Source organism: Bombina bombina, chromosome 6, assembly GCF_027579735.1.
Source record: "Bombina bombina isolate aBomBom1 chromosome 6, aBomBom1.pri, whole genome shotgun sequence".
NCBI classification, from domain to species: Eukaryota; Metazoa; Chordata; class Amphibia; order Anura; family Bombinatoridae; genus Bombina; species Bombina bombina.
The window spans coordinates 653351479-653375382 of record NC_069504.1 but is presented as its reverse complement, the minus strand read 5'-3'; the positions used below and the strand labels follow the sequence as shown (position 1 = coordinate 653375382).

The 23904-nt window shown below is 37.5% G+C and overlaps 1 protein-coding gene across 3 annotated transcripts in view; it reads right to left on the bottom strand.

Moving 5' to 3' along the window:
- The window catches only part of VPS33B (VPS33B late endosome and lysosome associated), a 102908-nt gene that overhangs the window by 52704 nt on the left and 26300 nt on the right, over positions 1 to 23904 (bottom strand). For all 3 annotated transcript variants that reach the window (XM_053717705.1, XM_053717704.1, XM_053717706.1), the window contains exons 12-16: positions 19984 to 20057; positions 5740 to 5826; positions 3854 to 3944; positions 1245 to 1319; positions 2 to 66 (exon numbers count right to left, since the gene is read on the bottom strand). In XM_053717705.1, the coding sequence (XP_053573680.1) occupies positions 2 to 66; positions 1245 to 1319; positions 3854 to 3944; positions 5740 to 5826; positions 19984 to 20057 (392 nt within the window). The remainder of the gene's footprint in view (position 1; positions 67 to 1244; positions 1320 to 3853; positions 3945 to 5739; positions 5827 to 19983; positions 20058 to 23904) is intronic.

Genomic DNA, 23904 nt, shown 5'->3' with positions numbered 1-23904 from the left:
CCTGCCTGTTTATGTGCTCTTCTATAAAACTGATACTCTCTCGAATCTCAAATCCTTCCAGTAATGCTGTAATATAACGATGATAGCAAAAACATTGTGCTGAGTAGGGCTTATTTGTATTCCATATAACCAGATGATATTGTCTAAGACTGATGAGGGGCTTGTTAGACAAATTTTAAATTGGAAGAAAAAATAATAATAATTAATGAGTCCCTAGGGACTACCAGACTACCAGTTCCAGCACTTGAGTTATTACCATAAAGTTCAAAAAAAGCTTCCTGATGTAGGAGCTGGTAGACATATAGTGGGTTTAATAACAAAATACAAATTTTTAATGTTCTACAACCTAAACTTGGTGTAAGCGTGGGCCTTCTATGGATAATTAAAGTTTCCACAACTGTAGTTGTAACAGTATGAATGTTCCTATATCCAAATTTTCCACCCAGTAGTGAAAACCAATTCACCAGTCATTCGAATGGTTTTAATTCATACCCAGCTTAAATTGGTGTTGAAACATCCGGCATTGAACCTCTGTTTAATATATAGTGGGACTTACTCTTGCTGAGGCAGCCTCCCCTTCTAGGAGACACGTATACACAATCGTCACTGCAAAACAAGACAGCATAAATAGCCAGTATTCAATGAGAGCAACTAAACTGCTTTCTATTTTCTTATTAAATCAACTAGTCGTCTGCCAATTCCTATACCAGGAAGCTTTTTTTACCCTATGGTAAATGACTCAAGTGCTGGAAATGTTAGTCTGGTAGTCCCTAGGGACTCATTAATTCTCTATATTTTTTACATCTCTTATAATTACTACCACCGTGCACTGTGTGTCCTGAGAAACTATTAATATATAGGATAACACAGGAGTCACAACAGAGACAGATAGGATTGGTGCGGAATTGTTACTTCATTTATTCTTTACATTTTAAAATTGTATAAGTCAAGACAAACATATTGACTTTTATAAAAACAAAGTTTGAATGAAAGATATTTTAATGAGGCATGTGATAGTTGTTGCTTTTACAAATCCCTTGGTGTGCAGCCTCAGTAAAAGTGCTTCTGAATACATGTGTATCACACACACACATTTTATATCATTCAGTTAGAAAACAGATTAACAGGGCTTGCAAGTTGTATAATAGACTCCAGGGCTAGGCTACAAATCCTTCCCTAACTGTCAGAATTCCTGAAATCCTTGTAAAATGAATTCCACAGACTGAGTATACAGATTTACTCACAATGTTCAGTTTTCATCAACTCTTGAAAATCCTGCTTCGTTTTTTTCTTCATGATGGATTCACAGGCACCAATATCTAGAAATATATTGACATATAGTAAATAAATATCAGATTACTCTCAATAAAGGGACCCCTCTCAAATAGAGGATGCAATAAATATACTTCTATCAAATGCACTTAATTCTCTTTGTATCTTTTGTTGAAGAGTATATCTAAGTAGGCACAGATTTGTAACAATATATATATTGCAAACACTGTGGCATCTTAAAAAAATTAATGGGTTAACATCATGGTCCTTAACACTACTGATATGTTGCCTAATGTTAGCTATCTGCAGCTTGGTTTAATTTGGCTGTAGGCATCTACTGGAGTTTGCCAGTCCCAGCATGCTGTGGCCTGAGGAACAACAGCGCACAGAATGGAGAACTGCAAGGAACCACTCAAAGAACCCAAGTACACATGCCCCCCATTTGTGATGGAATTGCTTGGAAACCCTTATGTCCTCCCCTTATACATTCCTAAAAAGACACCTGCATGATTACTAGTACTGTATTTCTGTCCTACATTTGGAAAATATGTCAGTGATGTAATGGTCTATACATTAAATATTTTTAATCTCTGAAATGTAGCAATTGTGTGGCTACTGTAAAAAAATATGTGTGCCTATAAAAGGAGAATTTGCATATAGATAAAATAATCAGAAATATTAAGAACCCTAGCTGTCTGACCGGTGTTTATTGTTGCTAATTACACAGGCAGAAGCATTTAGCAGTGTTTTGCTTGCTTACTGTTATGAGTCAGCACAGCTAAATGCCTGTGTAACTGGTAATAAACTCTGCTTAGAGATCCAGCACAAACAGTATGCACCACTGTAAGTAAACCGGCAGAAGGAATGCAAGAGGAAGTACAGCGGATTAGTAATGTTCTTCTTGACATTCATGGTTTTGTTCAAGCTTTGGCTAGAATTAAGCCAATTTCTCCTGGCATTGAAAGTTTTGCAGGCTCCTCATTTTGAGCCTATGCATACGGTTGATATTAAGCTTCTTTCTTGGAAGGTTTTGTTTCTTTTGGCTATCTCTTCTGCTAGAAGAGTCTGAGTTATCAGCCCTTTCATGTGATCCTCCTTATCTTATTTATTATCAGGATAAGGCAGTTTTGAGAACTAAATTTGACTTTTACCTAAGTTTGCATCTACGGATAATATGTCGGGAAATTGTTGCTTCTTTATGTCCTAATCCTAAGAGTTCTTCAGAGAGGCTTCATAACTTGGATGTTGTAAGAGTCTGGAAGTACTATGTAGATGCTACTAAAAATTTCAGCCAACTTTTTTATTGGCTTCTTTGTTGAAACTTTTGATTCAAAAGGCTTACTTGGAGGTGGGACAGTCTCCACCTAAACGGATTACTGGCCATTCTACCAGATCAGTTGCCACTTCATCGGCTTTTAAGAATGAGGCTTCTGTTCACCACATTTGCAAGGCAGCTATTTTGTCTTCTTTGCATACATTTACTAAGTTCTACTATTTTAATGTTTTTGCTTCTGATATAGCCTTTGGTAGGGAAGTTCTTTCTGCAGTTGTTTCAGTTTAATTTTGATTTTGTCTGTCGGTCATTTTAATTGCATGAAGAAAAAAAAAAAAAGAACTAACTATATATCCTGTGTTTTTCTTTTTAGATTGTGGATTTAGTTTCTCTGTGAAAAAAAGATGTTCTTTTTATTCCGCCCTTATTACTTATGGACTCCACAACTTGGGTATTAGTTCCCAGAAGTAATGGATTGTGGATTCTCACCACCTGTATAAAAGAAAACATAATTTATGCTTACCTGATAAATTCATTTATTTCATGGTGGTAAGAGTCCATGAGACCCCACCCTATTTATTTTGGTGTTGGTTTATTTTTGCGCACATTTTTTTCCCTGCTCCTATTACTTTTCCTACATTTTTTGCTTGGCTTTACGTCAGATTAGTTTACCAGTGAGGTGGGAGGGGTTCTATAGGGCTCTTGGGGTTTAGGATTATTTGCCTCCTTCTAGTGGCAGGTAAGAGTAATTCCCAGGAGTAATTGATCGCTGACTCTCACCACCATGAAATAAATTTATCAGGTAAGCATAAATCATATTTGTTTTTATTTAATTATTATTATTTATTTGAAACTGCGCCAGATATGCAGCTGGTGCAGGGGAATGAGTAATATAAGAGCAGTAGTTGTAACCGGAGGCCCTTGGACTCTGTTTATAACCCCACAACACACACATGACCTATTTTCCCCTAAAACAACACTTCCACTCCTGTTTCCCTTGTTAATCCACCTCTCCCAATACAAACAGTGGATTTAAACCTTTTTGCCAAGAATTAAAAAAAAAACATGGCACATTTGTTGTGTGTACACAAGGCTATACATGAGGCCTTTAAATAATTTTGGTCAGTGTTTAAGAGTAGTAAGTGAACAAGAGACCTATCCCTAAAGCCTTTTAATAGGAGCATAGGGGGGAAAGGATGTAAATGTCCTACTACATGCAGAGGCTCATGGACAGGGCTAACTTATAGCATTATGCATCTATAATGTGTTGTCATAGCATAGCTCTAGCAAAGCAAGGAAACTTCTTACGCAAAGTCAACAGGCGATGCTCTTGTTTTAATCCCTTCAGCTCCTGGGCAACAAATGTTTTCATTTGCTTAATGTCCATTCCTCTGCGTTTCTGGGAAGAAAAATAAAAAAATGTTATGGCTCAGAATAGAAAGAGCAGTATCCTTATTCATTAGCAAGATAAATAGCAGTGTTCTCCACAGAACATTTTGCCAGCTGGGTGGCATTATGAAGTAGCTAGGTGGCACTATGAAGGTGCCGGATGGCACTATGAAGTAGCCGGGTGGCACTATGAAGTAGCCGGATGGCACTATGAAGTAGCCGTGTGGGGGCAGTGTAAAATATTCTAATATTATAGAATTTTCTGCTATCCAAAGTACAAATTAATTGCACAATTTAACATAAATGTATTCAATGATAATTTGTGCAATAAAAAAAATTAACATTTTTAATATTATCTAATTTTAGCTTAATATTGACTAAAACTTTAGCAGGGTGGTGAGTAAAATCAGCCAGATGGTGCACCCTCTAAATAGGTCCTGGGGAGAACACTGAATAGGTGTAATCTTCAACATTTTAACACAAATGACTACCATGTGTAAACCTGTAGTTTTCAGATGATTAGGGGGAAACACTATGTAATCATTATTTACCATTGTACGTTTATTTTTTACTATGTGTATAACAAGGGGCATAAAAATGTCCCAAAATGTTACTAATCCAGTCAGCAAAAATATACATATTATATAATATACGATATTGCAAACAGACACTGTGTTAATGCCGCAGTTTAAGTATTCATTTAAATGTTTAAAAGCTAGGAAATTCAAAACTTAACTCTCCCCTACCTACAAATTTGTTTTTGTAGCATCATAGACAAAATCACTAATTACATCATAAAATGTCAACTCAACAACTCATTTTTATATATATATATATATTATATATATATATATTTATTTATTTATTAACAATAGATAGTATATATTTTACATTAATATTAATCAAATATAATATTTGGCTTTATAAAACCCTACCTATCAGCCTTCTGTCCCTGTCACCCAAACACCCTATTTCACTTTCTATTACTTATATTCACCCATACTCTGCTTTTTCTCCTCTCTGACCTGTGGTTTTCCAGCTGACTATATCATTGGCCAGAAAACTAAAGCAGAATGAGAATCTGGAGCTGCTGCTCGGTGTCATAAATCAAAATGCAGCACAACAGGGGCAGAGGGTAAGCCTAAGAATGGGATCCAGCTTTTACTCATGCTAGGAGTGGGCTTTGTTCCATAAAAGCTCAAGTCATCTATGGGCACTGAGAAGTGGGTGAGGGATCTCTCCTTCAGAATGCAGACAGCAAAGAAGTCACGGATCAGATACGAAAAGCTGAGATTTCTGTATTAATGTTGCCCCTTGCTCTTTTTGGAATTGAAATAATACTGCTGCCATATTGCACAATTAAAGGTGCAATTGAGTCTCTACTGCAGTCTAATGCTTCTCAACAGCCTGTAGAGGAGACAGCCTAATTTAGGCAGTTGCATTGTGCTTTATCTGTGTATCTGCCAGCTCCCACTAATTATTGGCCCTTTTTTAACTCACTCAGGAATATTGGGTATTTCTGTGTCACAACTGTACAATGCATAGGTCCAAGAACTATTTTTGATCAAAAGCAGTTCCAGATAATTATAACCAAATTCAATAGATTTTATTTTTTTTTTTAACAAAACCTCCAAATAACTAAAACAGTAAAGAAAAAATGTAAATTAATAATATATTTCTATAAAAGAATAATAAATAAGGTAATGCTATAGATTATATCCGAACCCCCATATTGTATCAGAATGACACAAAAAGTTATTATATAGCAGAAAACTATCTACTTTGGGCTCACTGTTTTAACTCACATCATACTGTGTTTGCAGGTTGCGTGCTTTCTGACTCAGGAAGCTGAAGACATTAGAGAAATGTTCATTCCGAATTTCACCGAAGACCTGGGAAAGATACAAACAATACTTATCTCACAAAGAACTCCGAGTGCCAGCTCTTAAATAAGTTGACAAAACGATAGACATCAGGGTATTTGCATTGAAGCAACATTTATCATTTAGTACAATGGAAAACAGAGTAGCAAAAATATTCATCTTGAGTAATAGGCATCACAAGAAATTCCATGTATTCTGAATACTGACAAAGGAAATGTACCTACAAAGTATAACTCTAAATTCACAAGATATTATCACATATAAGTGAAAGGGACAAACGTATGCACTAAAATGACACAGTGATGTGCCCCACATTCCATTTTAGTAAACAGAATTTGAAATTGCTCAGGGGAAAAATATTTAAGAAAAACGGTGTGGTAAATTACTACCTTAATATTCATTCCTTTACATGCTTAAGTGACATGAAAACCACATTTTTTTCTTTTATGATTCAGATAGAACATGCAATTTTAAACAACTTTCTCATTTACTCCTATTATCAAATTTTCTTCTTTCTCTTGGTATCTTTATTTGAAAAAGCAGGAATGTGAGCTTAGGAGCCGGGACATTTTTGGTTCAGAACCCTGGGTAGCGCTTGCTGATTGGTGGCTACATTTAGCCACCAATCAGCAAGCACTACAAAGGTGCTGAACCAAAAGTGTGCCAACTTCTAAGCTACAAGCCTTGCTGCTTTGTAGATCACTTTCATGAGAGATGATTTACAACAGTGAAACTGTTGGCAGGGCCCGCTATCCCTTTGTCTCCCATAACTGTCACCTTGCATATTAGACCGATGTCTTTAGTGTTGCGGAACCTGTTGGCGCTCTACAAATAATTTATAATAATACATTTCTGCTTTTCAAATAAAGATACTAAGAGAACGAAGAACATTTGCTAATAGGAGTAAATTAGAAAGTTGCTTAAAATGTCATGCTCTACCTGAATCATGAATCCTGCACAGATAGATATATCTCTTTTGTGAACGTTGCCAGTTTTCTCAAAGCGGACCTTTGGTGCCTGTGGCAACACAGCAGTGGATAGGCCTCCAAGACCCCCCCCATCATAGAAAATACAGGGTAAGAAAAACAGTTTTGGAGAAAGGTCATAAGCATTTATGCCTATAAAGAAGGGGATTTTTTGAGGATAATCTGGCATATTTTTTAACAACTTGCACTTATACTATTTAGAAGAGTACCACGACTACATAAAGACCCTATTAAAATGGCGACATCCAATGCACTATTGTTGCAGCAAGTGGAGACAATACTTGATGCTCATTTTCTTAAAGGGACAGTCAACACCAAAATTGTTATTGTTTAAAAAGATAGATAACGCCTTTACTACCCATTCCCCAGCTTTGCACAACCAACATTGTTGTATTAATATACTTTAAACATTTAAACCTCTAAATTTCTGCCTGTTTCTAAGCCAATGCAGACAGCCTTTTATCACATGCTTTTTTAACAGATTTTCACAACAAAACAAGGCTAATCCATGTGGGCCATATAGATAGCATTGTTCTCTCTCCCGTGGAGTTAAAGGGACAGTCTACACCCAGTATATTTTTTGTTAACTTACTGTTGAATGCCATTTAAACACTGTTTAACATGTCCCTCATCTCTCTGCTTCTATGATGTGCAGGAAAAATTTAAATATCCACTGCTCGTTTGCAGTTAAAAATGGAGGTTAAGCTCCGCCCACCGCTTGGTGTATAGTTTGCTATCTCTAGTGTTACCAATCATGAGCGACTCGTAAATAAGTTTTAACTACCTTGATGTGCATGCGCAGCTGTTATAGAGGAGTGTTTCTGCCTAATCATTCCCCAGAAACTGTATGTTAAGATTTTGTTCCGGCTCTGCATAGTGCTATGCTGTCATAGCGGACGGTAAATGCAGAGCCGCATCAGCTGTGGATAAAGTGAGCAGAGGTAGAACTCTCTGCTGAATCTGCTGCTGGTAGCAAAAATGTTTGGAGGTGAGGGGGATTTCTGTATCACTGTCCCTATCGCTGGCATACCCTGTTATATGTTTCCTGAACGCTCCTGTCCTCTGTCCTCAAGCAGCTACGCACAGAAAGCCTTTTGTGAAGGGAGCTGCTGTTACATCTGATCCTTTCTCTTGAAATTCCTATGCCTGTCTCTCGTCACAGCAAACACACACGCTGCTCCAGCTTGCCCTCTGCTTCCTACAACCTCAGTTGTCCGGCTTCACTTAAAGTGGAATAACAAAAATAGGGCTTAGTGTTGACCCTCAAATAATAAATCACCAAACCTACAGACAAGGTTCTGAATCTGTATGAGCACGTTATTGCTGGGGGAGAGATCGAACAGGAGCTTTTAAACAGTCTGGCTAGGATAGTGAGGGGGAGGAGGGGGGTATTAAAATTAAAGGGCTGACAGTGTATTAGATGGTTTGAATCTCCTCATACACTTGATCCATAAGAAATGTGTACTGACTTCAAATTTCCATATGCTGTTAATATATGTTGTGTCTTACACAACTGCAGTGTTGCAAGTATTGTCTTTACAGTTGTGACCTCCTTTCTATCAGGGGTGATATTATCTATCCCATAGATGCAACACTAAGGACTGCCTGCCTTTAAAAAAAAGTCATGTTATTTGTGGGCATAGTTTCTGGAGTTTGCCAGAGTAAACCAAATGTTTATTAAACATGTTACATTCTCCTATCTGAATTGATTCTGCTAATACTAAGCACCTCTGTGTGCATCAAAGTGTGTGTGTGTGTGTATATTTATGTCTGTGTGTGTGTATCTGTATATGTGTGTGTATATGTGTGTGTATATGTCTATGTGTGTATCTGTATACGTGTGTGTGTGTATATTTATGTCTATGTGTGTGTATCTGTATATGTGTGTATGTATTTATGTCTATGTGTGTGTGTATATGTGTGTGTATATGTCTATGTGTGTATCTGTATATGTGTGTGTATAATTATGTCTGTGTATCTGTATATGTGTGTGTGTGTATGTATTTATGTCTGTGTGTGTGTATCTGTATATGTGTGTGTATATGTGTGTGTATATGTCTATGTGTGTATCTGTATATGTGTGTGTGTATATTTATGTCTATGTGTGTGTAGCTGTATATATGCGTGTGTGTATATTTATGTCTATGTGTGTGTATCTGTATGTGTGTGTGTGTATATTTATGTGTGTGTATATCTGTATATGTCTATGTGTATCTGTATATGTGTGTGTATATTTATGTCTGTGTGTGTAGCTGCATGTGTGTGTGTATATTTATGTCTGTGTGTGTATCTGTATATGTGTGTGTGTATATTTATATCTGTGTGTGTATCTTTATATATATATGTGTGTGTGTGTATATGTATGTCTCTGTGTATCTGTCTGTGTGTGTGTGTATATATATATATATATATATATATATATATATATATATATATATATATATATATATATATATATGTGTGTGTGTGTATCTATATGTCTGCGTGTATGTGTGTGTGTAAGTATATACATGTGTGTATCTACAGATATCTGTGAGTGTATGTAAATATATATGTGTGTCTGTATATATGTATATAGCGTATATGCTACAGGGTTTATTACTGCAGTAGTTTTAACCACATACACATTGTTTTCTTTTTTCCATTCTATGCATTGTTCTTGTAGATGCATCCAAATAATGCATTTTTATGTGTGTATGTATAACACACACACACACACACACATATATATATATATATATATATACACACAATATATATATAGATATATATATATATATATATATATATATACACACACAGTATATATATATATATACATATACACACACATATATATTATATATATATATATATATATATATATATATATATATATATATATATATATATATATATATATATATATATATATATATGAAGTCCTGACTGACTGACTCATCATCGCCCAGCTCAAACCATTTAACCTAGAAACGTGAAATTTGGAAGTTACTTTGTTTTTATAACATAGGCACCCACTAAGGAAGGATTTTTGGAAATGACGTCCCTAAGGGAGTGAAAAAGGGGGGTGAACTTTTTCATGAGGATACCAATATTTTAAAAACCGACAATGTTACAGACATGAAAATTGGTATTTAGATTCTCCTTGAAAATAAAGAAACAAGTGTTTTACCATTTCCCAAACATCCACTTAAGGGGGGGTCAAAAGAGGGGGCGATTTATGAGGATACCTACTGTATATCTCAAAATCAAAGATGTTACAGACATGAATATTTTTATTTAGATTACAAGAATTAACAAAAACACAAGAAGTTCATGTCAGCGAGTGTGCAACATGAAATGGCACACATGTGAGGGCACATGTCGTTGCGAGTGGTTGTTTTTGTTTTTTATATATACAAATCACAAAATCCACGCGAGTGAAGCCACAGGCAACAGGCAACAGCTAGTGTGTGTGTATATATATATATATATATATATATATATATATATATATATATATATATATATATATATACACCCACACACACTGTATTTATATATATATAATCTATACACTTAGGTTAATAAAAGCAAATTAAATCCAATGAAGGGTTGAATGGTTGCCTTTGGGCCTGAGAATCCTCCTTTGTCACAGGGTCTTATCCACTTAAGGTGTAATAGTCCTATTACAGCTGAGGGGAGCAAAATAACCACACAGAAATGTAAGCACCATGTTTTACAAACAGTGCGGGGTGATCACAGAGCAGGACCGCTGACAAGCTTGCATTTAATGTATTGTAAGAAGTGTTACTGCCCATTACTAGAGGATCTCACTATCCCTCTAACCAGATTGTGCTCCTGCTCCTCACAGCAGCAGTGTTTACTGAAGCATTTCTAATCTCTGTCCTGAGGGATGCATAATGTTATCAATGGACAGTAGCTACCGACTCAACTATACACTAAATGAGGGGGAGGTTCAAACTCTGTTAAACTTCATTAGACTTTATTAACAATAATATAATACAATAATATAAATCAATTTTACCAGAGAGATTTTTTTATATGGAAAAAAAATCACAAGTAAAAAGCAAACAGCACTGCCACTAGACAACCACAATAACTATCAATAGTTCTTAGAACTGATGTCGGTGCGGCTACAATAAATGTCCCCTGCATTTCCATCTGAGGCAAAAAACTAAGCATGCACAATTTGAAATAGCTAACTGAAAAATATTAAACGTGCACTGCTAAACTGTCACACAAGAAAAGGACTAACTGGACAAGAAGAAAGCAGTGGGTGGAGCTTGGTGGCCATTTTCAGTTGCTAACAAACGATGATTATTTAAAAGCTTCATGTACTTCTTACAAACCTATAAATGTTTAGACCGTTGCAAAATGCTTGTCTGGTATGTAACAATAAGTATTAAAGAATAAATATTGGGTCTAGACTGTCCCTTTAAGCAAGACACTGCACTAATTGGCTAAAATGCAAGTAAATAGATAAGTAATAGCCATGTGATCAGTGGGCTGTCAAAAGAGGCTTAACCCCTTAAGGACCAGGCATTTCAGACTAATACTTCCCCAAAAGACCATAGCATTTTAGCATCACTACATTTAAACAGAAATAGAGCCTTTTTATATTTATCTATTAAAACTATATTTTTTTTTAGTAGACAACCCAAAGTATTGATCTAGGCCCATTTTGGTATATTTAATGCCACCATTTCACCGCCGAATGCAATCAAATAATAAAAAAAAAAAAATGTTACATTTTTCACAAACTTTAGGTTTCTCACTGAAATTATTTACAAACAGCTTGTGCAATCATGGCACAAATGCTTCTCTGGGATCCCCTTTGTTCAGAAATAGCAGACATATATGGCTTTGTCATTGCTTTTTGGCAATTAGACGGCCGCTAATTGCAGCTGCACACCACAAGTATGCAGTTTAACACATTTTTTTTTAAATTATTATTATTATTGTCCTTAGTGTAGGATTACCCCCTTACCTTCCCACCTCCCCGATCCCTCCCAAAAAGCTTTCTAACCCTCCCCCTTCTAACCAATTCCCTCAATCTTAGGTACTGGCAGCTGTCTGCCAGTACCCAGTTTTCTATTTAAAAAAACAAAACAAAAACCAACACATTTGTTTGTGTAGTGTAGCTGCCCAACTCCCTCCCTCCTCCCTCATTTACCCCCCTTCCCATCATGATCCTTTCCCTACTCTCTAATATCTAATAGTTCCCTCCACAGAGGATCCCCCTCTACCTCCTTCTCCCTCCCTCCTCCTACCCCCTCCCTGCCGCTCTCAGAGAATTATTTTTCTGTAGGGTAGCGGTCCCACCCGCTCCTGCCCCCCTCCAGCGATGGGCCACCCACCCACCTCCCTCCTAACCCTTCCCACGCCACCAACGATCGGCGGCACCACCACTGTCCGATGCAGAGAGGGCCACATCTATTTCATGGGGCATGCAGAAATAGCACAATCTCGCTACTTTTAGCGAGATCGTGGCAGAGGGAGACCCAGGACAGCAGTGTCGTAAGGGTATGACGCTGGTCCTTAAGGGCTTAATGACCAGCGCCGTACCCTGTTAAGGAGTTAAATACAAGGTAATCACAGAGGTTAAAAGTATATTATTATCGGGACTTCCGGGCGGCGGCCATCTTACTGGTCGCACTGAGCTTCAACTCCTTAAAGGGACAGTCAACCCAAAAATTACTTTAACTTATTTAGATTAGTTAAATAAAAACCTTTACAGTAAACTGTAGCCAAATATTCCTCTAAATAAACTTTGGCAGAAAATGCACTTACTAGATCTCATCTGGCTTTTTTGAAATGGCCGCCTGACCCCTCCTCCTCTGACGTCTACCAAAAGCTTGTACTAACAGGATCCTTTCCTTTCTTCTCGTCCCTGCGCGCTCCTGCAATTTCAGCTCTCTAGAAGCTGTTCATACCCGGCACTCACTGCCTCTCATCCATGCTGTGCGCTGTGTGTTACAGAGAATGAGAGGCAGTGAGTGCCGGGCAGGCGGCAATGTGATGGTCTGTGCCCCTGTTTTAATATTGCTTTAATACTCCAATTAGATTATAGTGAAATATTTTATAAAAGCAGCTTCTGTTTGCCCCAACATTGAGGTGCATTTGAATAAGTCCCGCCTTGTATGCCTAACTACTGTTTGTCTTTGCGCTCCTCTCCTTTATTGCCCTGAAGTGCCCTCTCTCACCCTTCATAGGATACGCTTGCTCTGTCATTCCTCCATACTTCTGGAAAGCTAATTCTGTTGGGCTGCTGTCATCAGATTTTCCCTTCTCATAGTGATCACGGTTTCTCCCTAACTGAGCCTGAGCGCTATCTCGCTGCCCTGGCTGCTGTCTGTGATCTCAACGCAACGAGTGATTTTACAACCTATGTTTCTACTCTGGATTTGGTGCACATTATTCTCACCATGTTCCCATCACTACAGCTTTTGTCACTAAATCCAGAGTAGAAACATAGGTTGTGAAATCGCTCACTGATATCACAGACAGCAGCCAGAACAGCGATATAGCGCTCAGGCTCAGTTAGGTGTCCTGGCAAAGATTATTGCAAAGCTGCATATCAATCAAGGGGGATCATACTGGTGGATTGGTCATTATTTTCTATAAGTTTTGCTATTGACCTCACTCACCATCCTGCTAGGGCAAATATATGTCAATAAAAGACATTGCGCTAAAGCTAGATCAAGAGGATTCTTACTGAGATAAATAAATGCAGTAGATGCCCTAGCAGTGTGCCGGGAGTGATAAATCACCCTAAACTTTATTGTACCCAGTACTTATCAACAACCCTACATTCGTAGCGCAATGTCTTTTGTGCAAAATAAATGTGTCCACAAAATAGCTGTATTACTGAGCGCAATATAATTTGGTGGTAAAATTCCATATATGCTGCTATCATGTATACGCTAACTGTAAAATTGAAATACATTGTTGTGCATTTCAAATTTGATTTGTATGTTTTGTTTTAAACGTCCCTCTGTACCATATATCTCCTAAACTGACCCAGCAATTTATTCTGTATCTGCTGTGTACATATGCCTATATGTTACCTTTTTTGACAATGTTTTAGAATAGGGGTGAATACACTGAATAATGGTATCTCTGTATTACTATGTAGAGCCAGACAGAGAATATATTTTTCCAAAGATCTAGAGGTATGCACAAAAGACATTGCGCTACGAATGTAGGGTTGTTGATAAGTACTGGGTACAATAAAGTTTAGGGTGATTTATCACTCCCGGCACACTGCTAGGGCATCTACTGCATTTATTTATTTCAGTAAAAATCCTCTTGATCTAGCTTTAGCGCAAGTCTTTTATTGACATATATTTGCCCTAGCAGTGTGCCTACATTCGTAGCGCAATGTCTTTTATTCATACGTCTAGCTCTTTAGAAAAATATATTCTCTGTCTGGTTCTACATAGTAATACAGAGATACCATTATTCACCCCTATTCTAAAATATTGTCAAAAAAGGTAACATATAGGCATATGTACACAGCAGATACAGAATAAATTGCTGGGTCAGTTTAGGAGATATATGGTACAGAGGAAAAAAATGCTACAAATTGAAACAATAAATATGCACTATACTTATACAAATAAACAACATTCAAATTAGTTTTATGTTATCTATATTTCTTATTGGTTGGTCAAATGCTAAATGTGATATAATGGTATCTCTGTATTACTATGTAGAACCAGACAGAGAATATATTTTTCTAAAGAGCTAGATGTATGAATAAAAGACATTGCGCTACGAATGTAGGCACACTGCTAGGGCAAATATATGTCAATAAAAGACTTGCGCTAAAGCTAGATCAAGAGGATTTTTACTGAAATAAATAAATGCAGTAGATGCCCTAGCAGTGTGCCGGGAGTGATAAATCACCCTAAACTTTATTGTACCCAGTACTTATCAACAACCCTACATTCGTAGCGCAATGTCTTTTGTGCATACCTCTAGATCTTTAGAAAAATATATTCTCTGTCTGGCTCTACATAGTAATACAGAGATACCATTATTCAGTGTATTCACCCCTATTCTAAAACATTGTCAAAAAAGGTAACATATAGGCATATGTACACAGCAGATACAGAATAAATTGCTGGGTCAGTTTAGGAGATATATGGTACAGAGGGACGTTTAAAACAAAACATACAAATCAAATTTGAAATGCACAACAATGTATTTCAATTTTACAGTTAGCGTATACATGATAGCAGCATATATGGAATTTTACCACCAAATTATATTGCGCTCAGTAATACAGCTATTTTGTGGACACATTTATTTTGCACAAAAGACATTGCGCTACGAATGTAGGGTTGTTGATAAGTACTGGGTACAATAAAGTTTAGGGTGATTTATCACTCCCGGCACACTGCTAGGGCATCTACTGCATTTATTTATCTCAGTAAGAATCCTCTTGATCTAGCTTTAGCGCAATGTCTTTTATTGACATATATTTGCCCTAGCAGGATGGTGAGAGAGGTCAATAGCAAAACTTATAGAAAATAATGACCCTTCCACCAGTATGATCCCCCTTGATTGATATGCAGCTTTGCAATAATCTTTGCCAGGACACCTAACTGAGCCTGAGCGCTATATCGCTGTTCTGGCTGCTGTCTGTGATATCAGTGAGCGATTTCACAACCTATGTTTCTACTCTGGATTTAGTGACAAAAGCTGTAGTGATGGGAACATGGTGAGAATAATGTGCACCAAATCCAGAGTAGAAACATAGGTTGTAAAATCACTCGTTGCGTTGAGATCACAGACAGCAGCCAGGGCAGCGAGATAGCGCTCAGGCTCAGTTAGGGAGAAACCGTGATCACTATGAGAAGGGAAAATCTGATGACAGCAGCCCAACAGAATTAGCTTTCCAGAAGTATGGAGGAATGACAGAGCAAGCGTATCCTATGAAGGGTGAGAGAGGGCACTTCAGGGCAATAAAGGAGAGGAGCGCAAAGACAAACAGTAGTTAGGCATACAAGGCGGGACTTATTCAAATGCACCTCAATGTTGGGGCAAACAGAAGCTGCTTTTATAAAATATTTCACTATAATCTAATTGGAGTATTAAAGGAATATTAAAACAGGGGCACAGACCATCACATTGCCGCCTGCCCGGCACTCACTGCCTCTAGAGAGCTGAAATTGCAGGAGCGCGCAGGGACGAGAAGAAAGGAAAGGATCCTGTTAGTACAAGCTTTTGGTAGACGTCAGAGGAGGAGGGGTCAGGCGGCCATTTCAAAAAAGCCAGATGAGATCTAGTAAGTGCATTTTCTGCCAAAGTTTATTTAGAGGAATATTTGGCTACAGTTTACTGTAAAGGTTGTTATTTAACTAATCTAAATAAGTTAAAGTAATTTTTGGGTTGACTGTCCCTTTAAGCTCTCTCCAAAATCAATACTTTCAATACAGCTGAACTGGATATATTCTATTTAAAATAGTGGAGGGGCTGAGCTGTTGGTGGCCTGATCTGAGAAATAGGGGTTTTGGATCGAGACGTTGCTTAATTGCCCTCAGCACCGGACTTTTTCATTTGAGGCCTCTCCCTACATTAGAAGCCTCAACACCGTCCCCACAACTTGCTGTGCCCTGAGTGCGCAGTTTTTTCTATTGCACAACAGTCACTTATTAAGGACCCAGTATGGCAATTAACTTCCAAAAGTTTGAAGAATCTATATGTGCCATACTAGAAGACCACTATGCAGACCTTCTACGGCTTTTTGAAAACTGTTTTCGCCCCGACCCAGTCCATGTGATAGGAGTGAACCCTGGCACTGTCCCTATCCCACAGCAATGCACAAGGGAAACAGAAAACACTCCAAGTACCTCCATGGAACAAACAGAACAAGACGGCTACAAACTTACTCCTAACGCTAAGATGCAACAGCCTGGCATTCGAGTCACAGCCGACGGTCCTGCTATGCACAAGATTGAAGATGCGGCTCTGCCGTTGCGATCCCCACAGAAGCAGGTCCCTGATGCTAATAGCCCTATAATGCGCCGGAGAGCAACAGTCGGCTGGTCCCACTCAATTGAGCAGAGAAGCAATCATGAAGAGGGTATGCGGAGCATGCTTACGGGGAGCCACTATAGAGATATACCGAGCCCAGAATCCATTGGAGCGCACACACTGCTGGAGGCATACCTGACAGTGCAAGCGCTGAGGTACGGCACAAGCACTCGCAGGCTCTACAGTATTTTGCTAGGCTGGACAAACATGAGGATGACCCTAGCAGGGAATGAGGAGTCCATGGAGGTGAGAGTGACGCTTCGAGCTATTGATCTCCTACACTTTGCCCCCAGTGATCTTAGATCTGGTGTCGGATAGTAAGGTCCTTTTCCATTAGCAAGTTTTGTATTGCAGTCTCTACCCTCAAGGAATTCTATTAGATGCTTCACCCTGGCTGCTTACCTCACTAATATGTTGCAATACGCTACTTTCTAAGATGGACGACGCCGAGGCGCAGTATAAGAATTTGCTTATCTCCTGCAAGCCTGTTACTTACCTTAACTCCCACTGGCGCTATGTACTGGATTCTCTGTACAACCACCCTGCAAATAGCTCTTAGTTTTGTAATAAGTTAATGTCACTATATAAGGTGAATACGGCTTACTCCTTACTTAGATGCATGTCACAGTATAGTATGAGTATTATGTAATATTGTTATGCTGTTCCTATATAACCTCTCATACGTATTTTTCCTAAACTATTTTATAATGTGCCTAGTGTGGGATATATTTTTAATGATAACTCATGAGCCTGATGCATTAATATATTTGGAATAGGTAATAGCCTAATGTTGACATTATTAGCTTAATATACAGTAAATATAATCTTGTTACCCTATGTTTATTTGTCACATATATGTTTGTTAGCACTAGGGTTTGAAGCCAACAATTTATCCTTCTCTTTCTTTCACATAACTATTTTTTCCCCTACATAACCATCTTTTGGCCCTATTCTCCCTCTGAATCATATATTAGCTGGCTCCTCACGCCCTTTAACTGCTATGACCCTCAGAGTTTCCGATATGTTTAACAGATTGTAAATGTCACATAGGTTGATGTCCAGATATCTGAAAAACATTATAGAATGCTTACTGTTAGACCCTCCCACTATCATATATTGTATTGCTCCATTTTACTGAGTGACAAACGTTTGTTAACACACTATGTTTTACTGATCTCATTGCTATAATTATATATATGCTGAGTTGCATGCTTAATTTGTTAATGTATAGGATAAGTGGTCTCCATAAGTGGTCTCCTTTCTTTCAGGATACCTTCTGGTGTGATCTATATTCTCTATAGGTATGAGGTCCACAAGTGGCCTCCTGGATATTTTAGAAGGTGTATAGTTTGGCATACTGTTTAATTGTCGACTGCTGGATTTATCTCTTACTGCACCCTTTTGTATTTTTGTATAGACAATTGTGTCCTAAGCATTTGACACTGCCATGTAATCATACTTAATGGAAATGTATCATTTGTATGCCTTTATATCAACCTCAATAAAATAAAAAAATTAAAAAAAAAAAAGTTAATTAAAATGTCATGCTCTCTAAAGCCTGAGAGAATAAAGAGATTGGATTTCATGTCCTTTAAGTATGTGAGAGATTTGTTTATGTGCAGGTGTGCTTAAAAATGAGCTGCAATACAAATTAAAGGGATATTCCATCAATATGAAAAAAAAGTATATTATTATAACAGTGTTGGTTATGCAAAACTAGGGAATGGGTAATAAACTAATTATCTATCTTTTTAAACTATAACATTTTTGGAGTTCACTGTCCCCCCAGGAAAATGTTTGCCATTTGACAATGGGGGTCTAATCGTTCAAGGGTTCAGGTCATCATCTACTATTTTAACGGCTACCATATTTACAGCTTCCTAAAAACAACAGATGACGGCTAGAATTGGAATTCCCTATGCTAGCAAACTCTACCCCTGAAGAGAGAATGTTTTCAAGGACTACCTCCTCCGGTCTCCTTTGTTTCTGCCCCAGAGTCAATTAGACATGTTAAACTGGGACGCTCTCTGGTGATACAAACTCAAATCCACATCTACAGCCAATGAAGATTGATGCATCTCCACACTAGTTTGAGACTTTCTAATCCCATTTTTTCATGGGAACTGAAGGTTGGAGTGGGTTAAAATCCATATCCAGGTCCACTTAAACTGCCTAGAGGGTTTCTATTTTGTTGCTCCATTGGCAGGTTATTTTATTCACTGTTAATTATTATTTTAGAAGCTTGCATAGTACTCCCGTTTATTTCTTTCCTGATATCACACTGGTAGTATTAAGGGAAATGTTATCTTTATAGAATTATTATTGTAGCCCTCTTTTATTTAGGTTTCAAATGTCCCTATATATGTCTATTTGGTTAATACTAGTCTATTTGGTCAATAATTCACAATAGTGTCTGCCCTAATTACATAGCAACTATAACTACACCCAAGTGTTTGCTAAATTCGAGTTGACTTCCTGCTCTATAGAGTTTAAGTACTACTACAATCTTTACCGTGCTGTCTGCGGATGAAACGGTATAGCTACAATATTCTCCAGGCTCCCATTCACTTTTTTTATTTATTTTTTTGGATGGAATGGTTCGGAGAAGAATATGAGTAGGAGGGCAACATAGTTTGTTACCAAATTCTAAATAGATATCTTATTTGCCTCCAAATTTTGTTATCCAGTTGTGATCCACAAGTGTGCTGTCTCCATTTCTGTATTGTTATGCTAGTAGGTTCACTATGTACCCACGTTTTATAAACGGTTTTCTATCTGTCGTCATATACAAGCAACATAGATTTATCATAGAAGAGTGTTTGACCTGTGACAGATTCTTTTCTTTGCTTTGTCATAAGATATTGCTATTGATAAGTTAGTTTCCTAATATGGGATCCAAGAGTGGTCCCCTAGTTTTTCAGATACCTTCTTCACTACACACACACATATATATATATATACATATACACACAGTATAAATCTACTGAAAATGACTTATGTTTTCCAATGTGTATCTTGTTTCTAAACCCTTAATAAAAAATATTTTTCTTACAAATTTGGAGGCAATTTTGCATATTACAATACATTAATGTTCAAAGTCAATTACAGTCCTATGGCACAATAAAATAAAGTTTACCTTATCTTGAGAATTGAGCAGAACCTTTATACTCTTATCTGAAGAAGTGACCTCTGGTCCAAATTCAACACTTCCTACATGGGTTCAAATATACAGATTCGTTAAGCAGTATCAGAAAATGAAATGTTTTTTTATGCTACTACATTTTTACAAATTAGTGCAAATCTTAAGAAATGATCATTTTTAATTTAGCTGACAAAGTATTAAAGCTTCTCTTGCAATACTGTCTTTCCTAACTTAATAATGGTAAAAGTATGGCCTGTTCCTTTACTTACAAAAACATTAAACTCAAAATATAATCTCCCAAAGGACGTTTAACAAATAAAACTATAACAATATAGCAATAACATTTGCTATGAAATATCTCTGAAATGTGTACTTGTTCCACTGTGCCCAGAGAAGCTGAAGCTCAAATGTCTATTTACTATTTTTACAAAGAAGCATTAACCCCCACACAGTATCCTCAGCCCATGTATTCTGTTAAATTAAATGCTGCTACTCATGTCCACCAGAATCAAACACCTAGATTTAGAGTTCTGCGTTAGCCTTAAAAAGCAGCGTTAAGGGGTCCTAATGCTGCTTTTTAACGCCCGCTGGTATTACGAGTTTGGCAGGTATAGGTGTACCGCTCACTTTTCTTCCGCGACTTTTGGCTACCCCTTACGTTAATTGCGTATCCTATCTTTTCTATGGGATTTGCCTAACGCCGGTATTACGAGTCTTGGAAGAAGTGAGCGGTACAGCCTCTACCGCCAAGACTCCTACCGCCTAAAAAAGTCAGTAGTTAAGAGTTTTATGGGCTAACGCTGGAACATAAAGCTCTTAACTACAGTGCTACAAAGTACACTAACACCCATAAACTACCTATGAACCCCTAAACCAAGGCCCCTCCACATTGCAAACACTAAAATAAAATTATTTAACCCCTAATCTGCCGACCGGACACCGCCACCTACATTATACTTATGAATTCCCTAATCTGCTGCCCCTAACATCGCCGACACCTACATTATATTTATTAACCCCTAATCTGCCGCCCCAACGTCGCAGACACCTACCTACACTTATTAACCCCTAATCTACCGACCGGACATCGCCGCCATTATAATAAATGTATTAACCCCTAAAACGCCACACTCGCAAACACTATAATAAATTTTATTAACCCCTAATCTGCCCTCCCTAACATCACCGCCACCTACCTACAATTATTAACCCCTAATCTCCCGTCCCCAGCGTCGCTGCTACTATAATAAAGTTATTAACCCCTAAACCTAAGTCTAACCCTAACCCCCCCCTAAGTTAAATATAATTTAAATAAAACGAAATAAATTTACAAGAATTAAATAAATTATTCCTATTTAAAACTAAATACTTACCTATAAAATAAACCCTAATATAGCTACAATATAACTAATAGTTACATTGTATCTATTTAAGGAATTATATTTATTTTACAGGCAACTTTGTATTTATTTTAACTAGGTACAATAGCTATTAAATAGTTAAAAAAAACTATTTAATAGCTACCTAGTTAAAATAATTACAAAATTACCTGTAAAATAAATCCTAACCTAAGTTACAACTACACCTAACACTACACTATCAATAAATTAATTAAATAAATTAACTACAATGAGCTAAACTAAAATACAATTAAATAAACTAAACTATATTACCAAAAAAAACAAACACTAAATTACAAAAAATAAAAAAATATTACAAGAATTTTAATCTAATTACACCTAATCTAATCCCCCTAATAAAATAAAAAAGTCCCCCAAAAAAATAAAATTCCCTACCCTATACTAAATTACAAAAGTAATCAGCTCTTTTACCAGCCCTTAAAATGGCTTTTTGCGGGGCATTGCCCCAAAATAATCAGCTCTTTTACCTGTAAAAAAAAATACAAGACCCCCCCAACATTACAAGCCACCACCCACACACCCGATCCCCCCTTAAAAAAACCTAACACTACCCCATTGAAGATCACCTTACCTTGAGCCGTCTTCATCCTATCCTGGCAGAAGAGGACATCCGGACCGGCAGACATCTTCATCCAAGCGGCAACTTCTATCTTCATCCATCCGACGAGGAGCGGCTCGATCTTCAAGACCTCCGGCGCGGAGCATCCTTCCTGGCCGACGGACTAACAACGAATGACGGTTCCTTTAAATTACGTCATCCAAGATGGTGTCCCTTGAATTCCGATTGGCTGATAGGATTCTATCAGCCAATCGGAATTAAGGTAGGAAAAATCTGATTGGTTGATTTAATCAGCCAATCAGATTAAAATTCAATCCGATTGGCTGATTGGATCAGCCAATAGAATTGACCTTGCATTCTATTGGCTGATCCAATCAGCCAATCGGATTGAATTTTAATCTGATTGGCTGATTAAATCAACCAATCAGATTTTTCCTACCTTAATTCCGATTGGCTGATAGAATCCTATCAGCCAATCGGAATTCGAGGGACGCCATCTTGGGCGACGTCATTTAAAGGAACCGTCATTCGTCGTTAGTCGGTCGGCCAGGAAAGATGCTCCGCGCCGGAGGTCTTGAAGATGAAGCTGCTCCTCGTCGGATGGATGAAGATAGAAGATGCCGCATGGATGAAGATGTCTGGATGAAGACTTCTGCCGGTCCGGATGTCCTCTTCTGCCCGGATAGGATGAAGACTTCTGCCCGGATAGGATGAAGACTTCTGCCGGTCCGGATGTCCTCTTCTGCCCGGATAGGATGAAGACTTCTGCCGGTCCGGATGTCCTCTTCTGCCCGGATAGGATGAAGACTTCTGCCGGTCCGGATGTCCTCTTCTGCCCGGATAGGATGAAGACCTCTGCCGGTCCGGATGTCCTCTTCTGCCCGGATAGGATGAAGACTTCTGATGGTCCGGATGTCCTCTTCTGCCTGGATAGGATGAAGACTTCTGCCGGTCTGGATGTCCTCTTCTGCTCCATCGGATGAAGACTTCTGCCGGTCTGGATGTCCTCTTCTGCTCCATCGGATGAAGACTTCGGACCGGCTGGGTGAAGACGGCTCAAGGTAGGGTGATCTTCAATGGGATAGTGTTAGGTTTTTTTAAGGGGGGATCGGGTGGGTTTTAGAGTAGGGGTGTGTGGGTTGTAATGTTGGGGGGTCTTGTATTTTTTTTTTTACAGGTAAAAGAGCTGATTACTTTGGGGCAATGCCCCGCAAAAATCCCTTTTAAGGGCTGGTAAAAGAGCTGATTACTTTTGTAATTTTGTATAGGGTAGGGAATTTTATTATTTTGGGGGGCTTTTTTATTTTATTAGGGGGCTTAGATTAGGTGTAATTAAATTAAAATTCTTGTAATATTTTTTTATTTTTTGTAATTTAGTGTTTGTTTTTTTTGGTAATATAGTTTAGTTTATTTAATTGTATTTTAGTTTAGATCATTGTAGTTAATTTATTTAATTAATTTATTGATAGTGTAGTGTTAGGTGTATTTGTAACTTAGGTTAGGATTTATTTTACAAGTAATTTTGTAATTATTTTAACTAGGTAGTTAAAATAATTACAAAATTAGGTAGTTAAAATAATTACAAAATTACTTGTAAAATAAATCCTAACCTAAGTTACAACTATTTAATAGCTATTGTACCTAGTTAAAATAAATACAAAGTTGCCTGTAAAATAAATATAATTCCTAAAATAGATACAATGTAACTATTAGTTATATTGTAGCTATATTAGGGTTTATTTTATAGGTAAGTATTTAGTTTTAAATAGGAATAATTTATTTAATTATAGTAAATTTATTTTGTTTTATTTAAATTATATTTAATTTAGGGGGGTGTTAGGGTTAGACTTAGGTTTAGGGGTTAATAACTTTATTATAGTAGCAGCGACGATGGGGGCGGGAGATTAGGGGTTAATAATTGTAGGTAGGTGGCGG